The following is a 10,537-nucleotide window of genomic DNA, read 5'->3' as shown; positions in this document are numbered from 1 at the left end:
GAATTGGTTTAATGCAGCATCCAAATGTTTATAGGTGTGTTTGGGTTGTTTTAAATAAAAAAAATATAATGAATATATCAGAGTTGTTTGTTGTGGTGGTGATTAGATGAGATCTGTGGGGACGTCACAATCATACTGCATTGTGGGGAACTGTTTAGGGAAGTTTGCAAGTGCATGTCTAAAAGTGGACTGGAACACAGCCATGGTCTCTGGTTAAAGGGTAACTCCACCCACTGGCAATATTTGAAAAATGCTGGAAAACTGCAGTAGCCACCGTTCAACCTGAAGAGGGCAGCATTCAGATGTTTTTACACCCTGTCTTGTAGAATTATACACAAATGTTAAAAAATGTACTTGAATCAATGAACAGCATTAATAAAGCCCCAGTCTTACAGATCATTAACTAAAAAAAAAAAAAAGTTGTTTTAGGGTTTAGTTACCCTTTAAGGAGACATTTGATAGATTTATTCTAACAATAATGTTTTAGGGTTTCCTATTAAGTGAAACTAGAAGAAAATGTCTATATAGTAAATGGTTCATATAGTAAAATATGAACAAATGAGAAAAGAAAAATAACAATCACATTTAAATTTAAAATGTGATCAAATATGAAAATGTTTAATATTCAGAATATCTTAATGTAATAAAATACTTTCATTGAATATGAAGGAAACACAAGAAGTAGTATCGCTGACACAGCTTACCCCAAAGCATCTCGCACAACTTGCCCTGCAATTTTAATTCCACGTTTAATAATTTATGGTTCATTTTTAACCAAATAATGAACATAGTTTAATACACTGATATATATTTTTAGACCTGGATAAGTTTTCGTTGAGATTGAGTATTTAAAAGTGCTTATATAGATGTATTTGATGAGCCCTTTTTTAAATAAATGGTCACATGATTAATGCAAGTGCTCATTTTTTAGTAGACCATCAGCCAAAAATAACACCCTTTCCAGATAAGAACGAAATTATGCAAAGTGTCATTGTTCCTCATACATGTCAAAAACAGTCTTGTTTTAAAATATGTACAATTTAAAAGAAATTGTAAGAGTTTCCCCTTCCACCAAGATTTGTTTCCTTCAGAAAAAGCAGAAACGAAGACGAGCAAAATGAGGTGTCAAATTTTTATTAGTATTAAGTTTAACATTAAAACCTTTTTGGGTTATGTGCAAAGTATAAATCATTCCAACTCATGTTGAACTGGTAGACATTTTAGTAAATTTAAACGATCTTTACATAATTCTTCCGTCGTCTATTACACCCAACACCTCAGCAATCACTAAATGACATAAAAGCTACACATTTTATTAGTCTGCATTTTGTTTCGGATAATTGTTTAGGAAAACTGATGTTTAACATCCTCTAGATTTGTATTTCTTGACTATAGGACGTGTTTAAGCAGTGTATTAACTTACAGCAGAGCGAAACATTTCATTTAAAATAAAAATCTAGACAAAAGTGGAACTAGTACAAAAATCAATTCTATGTTTATTCTTACATGTAATTATTGGCCATATATCACAAATCTCTAGTCAAATATATTTTCCAGTATTTAATCTGGTATCTGTGACAGTTCACAGTTTATACGCACACTAAACATTTTAGTGCATCTTTTAATGATTTCATCGTACACTTATCCTCTGTGATTCCTTCCCTCTCCCATGGTCAATTTGGTACTAGTTATTCTGTCATACATGATCCCACACACCCTGTTGGAGACTTTAAACTCCCCGCTTAACAAAAACCCAGACACAGAAAAAACATTTACTAAGAGAGAGAGAGAGAAAGAAAGAGAGAGAGAGAGATAAACTGGTCCAAATGTTTGCCTAAACACAAATAATTCTACGCATAATATTGCTCTTTGCGTTCATTCACATTCTCTCTCTCTGTAATAATGATTGTTGCTATACAGAGAAACAAATCTTAGAGCACCACACACTCCCGCGCGCACAAACACACAGGGGAAAACAGGAAGAGGCTTAATGGAAGGAGAGGAAGGGTCAAGAGTGGAATTTGTCAAAAGTGGTTTATCTTGTTACCCAGCTGCCTTTTCCACACTACGGCTCACAGATCAGTGTCTCCACAACAAACTTGTTCTCAAAGTGGAGGATCTTGTGGCAGTTGATGGCCTCTCGCTTCTGGATACCTGGAAAAAAACAACAAATGGCGTGTGAATTTATGTGTCTGGTTTCAGAGCTAAATAATTAAAAAAAATCTGTGAACACATTGTAAAGTGTGTGTGTGTATACACACAGACACGTGTATATATATATATTTGTTTGGAAATGGTATGATTTTTCATGTTTTTAAAAAGTCTCTTCTCACCAAGGCTGCATTTGATACAAATACAAGTAAACCGTAATATTCTGAAATATTATTACTATCAGAAAATTTCAATTTATTTCAAATGTATTCCTGTGATGGCAAAGCTGAATTTTCAGCATCATTACTCCAGTCTTCAGTGTCACATGATCCTTCAGAAATCATTATAATATATATTTTTTATTTCAGGATTCATTGATGAATTGAAAGTTTAAATAAAACAGCACAGAAATCATAGAGAGAGAAATATTTTGCGACATTACAAATGTGCTTCTTTGCTAAATAGATATATTCATTTCTTAGAAAATAAAATAAAAATAATTGCTGACCCCATACACACACATTAGTGGCCAAAAGTGATGTCCAGCCAAGGAAACGATTAACATTCACCCTTAAAAATGTGTTAAAGATTAGTACAAAGAAATGATGTATTATTAACTGATTATGTTGTAGTTAATTATGCCTTTTCCTGTGAGCTTTTTGTTTTTCAAGTAAAAACCATGCAGCTGCCCTTTTTTTGCCAAATAATTTAGTCCGACAAATACCTTAACCAAGTTTAGTGTTTCCCTTTTATTTAAAAAATATAAAATATTTTCCACATATATTGATGGTTTAATAAAACATGTAGGGTCATTAGAAACAAATATCCCCTCCGGACATCACTTTTAGCCACTACTGTATTAAAGCCAAAATTGTAAAAAGGTTAATAAAAGCACCTCCCCAAAAAAGAAGAAAAAAAGTCTTCACTGGCAATAAGCAATTACTCAGCCTAAAAACAATGGGACTCTCGCCACAAGTATAGGTGGAAAGTTAATGTGTTTACCAAAAACGGTCTCTCTGCGCTCCAGTTTGTACGTGTCTCTTCCTCTGCAGAGTCCGTAGATGAAGAAACCCAGCTGATCCACATGCTCTACCTTCCCAGTCACTATCATCTGTTCACGCACCAGGTAAGACTGCGGCAGGTATGTTCCAGCCTGCAAACACACACCCAGAGTTACACCAAACCTTTTTTACAACAAAAATGAACCATCACTGAACTTACTTAAGCTGGACTATGACGCTATTTTCTTCTGGAAACAAACTGTGTCGCATTATTTTCCTGTTAGTTCTGCAAAGCTGCTTTGAAACAATCGCTATTGTAAAAAGCGCTATATAAATAAAGGTGACCTGACACTTTCACATGCTTGCTAAGCACTGCCAGTTAACCACACAGACAGGATTTCTGCTCATTGTTCAAATGTCTACGTTGGCAGCTCACTAAGTTAAGGCCGACTTTACCGAAGCTCTGTTTTTGTTGTTACCTTGATGTTGACCAGGAGCTCCAGGAAGTCTTTGGGCGGCATCACAACAGAAGTGTTGAGAGGAATGACGTAGCATTTGTTAAGACGCAGATCCAGATAGGCTGTCAGTCTCTAAGAGCAAAGAAGGAAAACCAGCGTGTTACTATTTTGGTACAAGTAGTTTATTTTTGGGAATCTGATGGGAAACAGGCAACGTGTCTATCCTGGAATTGTGTGTGCACGTATGGCTTGGCGAAGGAGACAGGGAGATTAACATTGGCTCTCACCCTGTTGAAGTCATGAACGATGTCAGCAGGGTCACTGTCACTGAACTTGGGCACTGGGATGTTAATGAACTCCACCCCCTCGTCCTCCAGAACCCTGACTCTCTCCTCAATCCTCTTGGATGCGGCTGGCATATCCATCTCGTTTTCCTCTTGGCTGTCCTGCATCTTGTAGTTTTCCTCACGGTAGTTCACCCCACAGAAATACATCCTCTCCTCCTGAACACCATCATTAGGAATAGACTATACCATGATCAACAAGACACATCATTCTCTGATTGCATCAGTATGTTTAAGAAAACTCATTTTAAGACATTAAATGCTTTTTAAAGTTTGCACCAATTTTGTAACCAAAGATTAAAAAAAAAATAGTAAGGTTTTAACATCACATCAATGCATTCAGTTGAATAAACAGTTGAACAATCAAGACATGTTTTTTAACAATTTTTTCATGTAATAGCAGAAATCAAATCACTGAAACTGTTAGGACTTTTTACTGCGTTCAATTTAAGGATAGGACAGATTTACATTTTAATTCTGATGGAACTTGTTCTCTCACCTCTATGAAGTAATACCTGTACAGGTAAGCTCCGCCCACAACCACACCTGACAGAATCAGGGCCAGACCCAGACACATGCACCAGCACCAGGCCCTGGACTGCTGCCTGACACGCAGAACATCTTCCACATCCTACACACACACACACAAAGAAAAATTTTATTATTTGCCCCTAGTAAAAATCATGTTTCTTTAAGCAGTTGATAACATACATGCTACATTTACATTTAATTTATAGTTAGCCTTGGTGTAAAGCATATAAACATATTATTATAAATTGTTTTTGAATATATATGGGCTCAGAGTTCATGCACTATTTCAAGACCATTGAAAGTGGAAAGTGAAAGTGACATGACGTGAAGGCCAAGTATGGCAACCCATTTTGTCCTCTGCATTTTACCCATCCAAGTTGGTGTACACACACACACACACACCCTGGCACCCGAGTCGTGGGCAGCTATTTTTACTGTGGCGATTGGGGGTAAGGTGCCTTGCTCAAGTTTACCTCAGTCATGAGAGTCAAACCCGCAACCTTCGGGTTACCAGTCTGACTCCCTAACCATTAGGTCACGACTGCACCCGATGTGTTCAGGAACAACTATGTTTTAGTTTTTGTTTGCAACTGTCACAATTTTCCCACAGACCCCTGTACCTGCATGTGTTTATTTGTCTTAAACGAGAGAGTTTTCTTCGATTTTACATGAGAGTGTGTTTAGCCTGGGTGTGGCTTTGTTCAAAACAATTGCATTGTGCACAACAGATACTGGGAAATTTCCAACCTCCCTCCAGAGACCAACAGGAACAAACATACTGCATGATGCAAATGAACAAAACATTAGCTGACACAGTGACTGATGAACAAGGATGAAAGTGAAAACAAATCAGACTGAATATGACGACAATTTGGCACCAAATCTTCTTGGTCAGACTCATTTGTTGTTGTCGGGGGTTTTTTTTGTCACATTTTTCACATAAAACATAATGAGAGCAAAACAAGATAAACGAGCTAAGCTTTCCTGTGTTTACAACAGCCATCATAATGTAGACTCCAGGGAAATTATGAGCAACAAAAGTGGGTAAATTTCATCTGGAAACGTCTATAATATACATGCAGGTTTGCAGGTTTGTTTACAAGTGATAATTTTCCCATGACAGTGCTGCAATTTAAAGGAGTCTAGTCATCATTATCTCTCCTTTTGTTCAGTAAACACCAACCTCATGATCTTGCGCATATATATTTAATATTTGAGATTGGGTCTAGACAGTTTGAAAATGATTAGGGTTGAAAAAAAACACTAATCAATGATCTAGTAAACTAATGTATTAGTTAGGAGTGGTTCAGGATTTTGGACATCGGACCTCATTTCCAAGTTAGCCTGGGTGTTATTTATCAGTGGAGACTATGAAATTTTCACCCAGTCCTCTCAGTTGCGTGGTTTGCCGGTGCTAGGCTAGCGCGAGTCAACGGTAACTGCTAGCCTGCCATTAAAACAGTTTTACCCACTCCACAGTACACCAAAAGCAAATAAATTATAACGCCAGACTATCGATGTAAATGTCTGTTGAGAAAACTGTCTCCACTGATAAATAACACCCAGGCTAACTTGGAAATGAGGTCCGATGTCCAAATTCCTGAACCACCCCTTTAATGTTATGATTGTTAAAATTTTATGAAAAGGAAAAACTCAAAAGTTTTGCGAGCGAACGCAAAGTTTCTTAGGGGAACACAAAACATTTGCGAGAGAACGCAAACACATTGAAATATAATTTTTCTCCCATCTTGTAATTTCCACTAGGAGTGATTTCAAAAACTGATATTCTAAAGTGTTAGATTTCTTAAACTTCACTGTACTAAAAGTTATTGACATGTTAGAGTGTAATGAATCACAATAATAATATTGGGTTGACTAAAATGGGTAGAAGAAACTTTTTTTTTTTTTTCATTAAACAGTCAAATAAGAAAAGTAACACTAAACAGGAAACTACAATCAAATCTATGCATATATCGAATCAAAAATTGATTCCAAATCGAAAATTGATTTTTTTTAATCGAATCAATCTTGAGGTACCAACAATTCCCAACCCCTAATCACAATGTCCCTTCAGGGGCTCCGTAATTATCAAAATAACAGCTAGTTACAAATATTTGCACTGGGATGGTATTATGGATAACACCAGTTTCACTTTAGCTTTTAAATTCACAGTATAGGGAGCATATTTTACAAGATATGTTGCTCAGGATCTGTTGCGCACCAAAATCCTCCGTCGTCATCCTGTCAGTCATCTCTCCCTACTCTCGTTACGTGATAAGTGAAATCTGACTCCTGCTGTGAATTTGCTGCTTGTCCTGTGTAGCCTATATGGAGCGGAGCAGACGCTTTTGTAGCGTCTGTTGTCCAACTGAACTAAATAGGCTAGTTTTATTGATATAAAAAAAGCTAAATAAGCCTTATTATGAATGCTGATTAAGCAAACATTTGAAGCTATATTCAAATGATCTTCTACTGAAAATAGTTTGACTTTGAAGTTAGGCATAATCTAGGACACCAACCCAAGCTTTAATTATCTGTGAGGCCGAAACATATGCACAGTGCACAACATGCAATGCAGACAAAATCATCCTAATTAGGGCTGGGTATCGATACAGACGTCCCGACTCCGATTCTCAATTCATCCAATGATTCAATTTTCACTTTTTTTTTTTATTCAGTGAAGAGAAGTGAGAGATTTCTTTGTCTTTTGTAGTTTGATTAACATTAAAAACACAGACAGCTAGGCCTGTCGCGATAGTCGATAAGTCGATTAATCGCACGATAAAAAAAATGAGCTCGATAATTTTTCCGGCCGCGATAATTCCATTTGCATGCTTGTTTGTTTTCCTCGTCTCTCTCTCTCTACCAAAGAGACTGGATGACCACTCTCGCTCGGTTCTTTAGCGTATAGGAGGAGTGAACCCTCTTGTTGTCAGTTGCATGGTCTTTGTGTGGGAAGGCGGCGCTTGTCAGTCACATGGTCTTTGTATGGGAAAGCGCCGGCGGCCGCGGGACTATTTGCGGCTACTGCCGGGAGAGAGAGAAGACGCTAGTTGTGAGTTGCGACAGCGAGCCCAATCACATGAAAATGCATATCTATACCACAAATGTTATTTCTCGTGCCATTTATATGCCAAAAATAGTTTTTGCGTGCATATGATACACTCTTTATGGCGTGTAATACGCACGGACTCCTCACCCCTAATCCTAACCAAGTATTTTCAGTGCGTAGCATGCACGCAATAAAGTGCGTCTCTGTCTTCCCGACAGTACACAATCACTTGACAAAGTAACAGGAGTAACAGTGCAAAATTTGGGTGATATGGCTTGTTGAGGCTTTTTTTATTTGTTTACAAAGGTCCTAACTGTCAGTTTTGCCTGTTATGGAATGTATCACTATTTAATAATGTCTAAAGCCTAATATTTAATATTTTTTGAAGTGCAATTTTGTTTCATTTTTTTTTTATTAACAGACATTTATTTTGTTAACAGACACTAAGAGTCCATTGCTTTCATTGTTTTTGGTTGTTTTGTTCATTTTTTTGGATATTTAAAATGTTTTCCGTTTTCAATGTTTAATATTCTTTAGAAATAAAAGTTTATAGATCGTTGAAAAGGTGTACCTGCATTATTATGCCATTATAATTATATTAAATGAAAATGGTCTCAGTACGACAATATTATCGTTTATCGCGATAATTTCTTGGACAATTTATCGTCCAGCAAAATTTGTTATCGTGACAGGCCTACAGACAGCAGGAATATTATACACAATGCACAGATCCAATATACTGATACATATGCGTTCTTTCTTAACCCTAACCCACCTAATCCATTTTAAATAAACCTGTCTTTGTTCACTTAAGGCGACTAGGTTTGCTTGGATCCTCGCAAAGGCGGGCATTTTGAGATTAAACTGTGTGAATATGTCCGTTTAAGCGAAGGGAGACGTGAAAGAGATTTAATTTGATTATTTGCACGCACAACCATGTGCGCTTTGGATGTGTGCACAGTCAAAACTTCTCACCCAGTTTTTTTTGCCCAGCCCTAATCCTAATTCAATGATTATGTTAATTTTTGCAATTATTGCATTCGATCCAAATGCAATTATACGATGTCCTACCTGGCTGTCAACATGTATTTTCATACCACAATTCATTATTATTGTAATGTACTGTGCTTTGACACATGAGGAAATTTAACACCATCTCTCGTGACGCTTTGCAGACTCTGCTCTGGCTGTGCGTGTTCATGTGTTTTGAAGGAGGGTGGGATCTTATGCTTTCAAAGCTAGCTTTCTTTTGCTAGCCTCTCTGAAATTGCCTTCCCTGCCTTAAAATCCATTACTCATTACATTTTATTTTAGATTTCAATTCTTTTATCCATTCAACTACACGCACAGATTAATACCTTATAGTCACGTGACGTTCTGTTTGCATGAATGAACTTGCAGAAACAAAAGGCTTCAGAGATTCACTCTTTCACATTTACACAAACACACCTGTTTCAAATACACTCCGCCTCACCCTCGCACACACACTGCAGATTACGGCTTAGCCCTAACAGAGACGGTCTTTGTTTAAATAACCAGAGCCTTCAGGAGATTTACCGGGGGACAAAAGATGTCTGTTTCTGGTAGTCTGCTCCAGCCACAAGTTCAGTGAGGCTTTGATCACCTGTGTGACAGAGGATTTCAGACCACACAGCACGGTCTTAACAGATTACTTCACGATGAACTGATACCTTTAACCGCTTTAGATAAGTATCAGTGTCTCTGATTACCAGAAAAGTTTAAAGGAGCATTGCCCCATGCATGAATACTTCTACCATAAGACTTGTGCCTACTAAAACACTCCTTTCCATCTTCACAGCATTAGTGCCACTGAGACAAGGCTGCACTATTGGTCTGATCACGGTGGCTCTGTTACAGCAGACACAACAGTGTCTTATGAATGATTCACGACCTCTTCTTCTTCTTCATTATCAACCCAATTCGCACACTAGGCGCTGACTCATCCTCAATGGCAGATGATGATCGTGTTTGATGAACACAACCAGCCAGACGGTTCACGCATATGAGTGGGAGCTGGTCTCACACTTACGAACAATCTCCCACGATAATCTGGCTAAGCAAGCCATTTCCTCTTCCTGACTTTACTATGTTTACGGCTGCAACAGGAAGTGCAAGGGACAAAATTAGACATGTTTACACATCAAAATTACACTTATTTAAATGCAAATCTAATCTTAAATGTTCTTGGTTGATTTACAACAACGCAATGGCTGCACAGACATGCACCAGGCTGCTAGAAGCATGTAAAAGTGCAGTGCATGATCAATGCAAGCTTTGTGCGTATATATCCTGGTGTTTGTGTTGGACTGTCGGCCATTTTCCTGTAAGCTCAAAGCTGTCTGATTCTCACTCTCTCACACACACACTGAAACAAGGCAGGAGATGGCTTCCCTCTACTTACACAAAAAACATAACTGTCAGACAAAAATAATCTTATAATCCTAACAAAGCTCAGACAAACTAGGCGTTTCAGTCACATAATCTAAATAACGTCTTATATCGATTAGAACAACTGTTTTTGTCACTTTGTTGTTTTTTCGCAACAACAAAAAAACTCCTTTCTTTTTTTCGTTATGTTGACATATGTTTATCGATACACGGATCGCTACTAAGCCAAATAAAAACGTTATAAAGAATTGTATGGATAAAAACAACGTTGTTTTTAATCACTTTAGCCGGTTAGCGTTTGTGCTAAAAAAAAAACTCACCACATCTTGAGGGATCAAAGCTTCATCCTTCTCCTCCTTTTTTAAATCCTTCTGTCCGAGAGCGGAGTTGAAAGCGAGTTTCACCATGTTGCGTAACTGTTGTTAATTTTTTGTCTATGCCTTTTTCACCTAACTATGGAGAGCTCGACGACCTCTCTGTACACAGCGCTGCCTCACAACTTGCTGTGGCGCATTTAGCCCCGGATTCAGACTGTATATACATCAGTGAACGGGAAGGGGGCGCTGTTTACACCAACCTTTTAATAAAGTA

At 37.6% G+C, this 10,537-nt stretch overlaps 1 protein-coding gene across 2 annotated transcripts; it reads right to left on the bottom strand.

Moving 5' to 3' along the window:
* Positions 1 to 1,118: 1,118 nt before the first annotated feature.
* itm2ba (integral membrane protein 2Ba) lies at positions 1,119 to 10,505 on the bottom strand. Of its 2 annotated transcripts, none has more exons than XM_081380909.1 (6): positions 10,267 to 10,505; positions 4,454 to 4,585; positions 3,898 to 4,113; positions 3,632 to 3,742; positions 3,154 to 3,304; positions 1,119 to 2,154 (listed from the first exon to the last, which is right to left on the bottom strand). In XM_081380909.1, exons 1-6 carry the CDS (start codon positions 10,351 to 10,353, stop codon positions 2,066 to 2,068), a joined length of 786 nt encoding a protein of 261 aa, XP_081237035.1. In that variant the 5' UTR covers positions 10,354 to 10,505; the 3' UTR covers positions 1,119 to 2,065. The 2 variants fall into 2 exon arrangements, with proteins under 2 accessions (XP_081237035.1, XP_081237034.1); XM_081380908.1 differs by having other exon boundaries at positions 3,898 to 4,137; positions 10,267 to 10,500.
* Positions 10,506 to 10,537: the final 32 nt, after the last annotated feature.

The sequence above is a fragment of the Scardinius erythrophthalmus genome (assembly GCF_964197995.2).
Source record: "Scardinius erythrophthalmus genome assembly, chromosome: 12".
NCBI classification, from domain to species: Eukaryota; Metazoa; Chordata; class Actinopteri; order Cypriniformes; family Leuciscidae; genus Scardinius; species Scardinius erythrophthalmus.
The sequence above is the reverse complement of the archived record's forward strand: the minus strand, read 5'-3'. Positions and strand labels throughout refer to the sequence as shown.

Coding starts and splice junctions, on each gene's coding strand:
- itm2ba (XM_081380908.1), bottom strand. CDS start 10,353: ATGGTGAAACTCGCTTTCAACTCCGCTCTCGGACAGAAGGATTTAAAA. Junction 4,586..10,266: donor CTTTGATCCCTCAAGATGTG/GTGAGTTTTTTT, acceptor GTGTGTGTGTAG/GATGTGGAAGATGTTCTGCG. Junction 4,138..4,453: donor ACAGGTATTACTTCATAGAG/GTGAGAGAACAA, acceptor ATCATGGTATAG/TCTATTCCTAATGATGGTGT.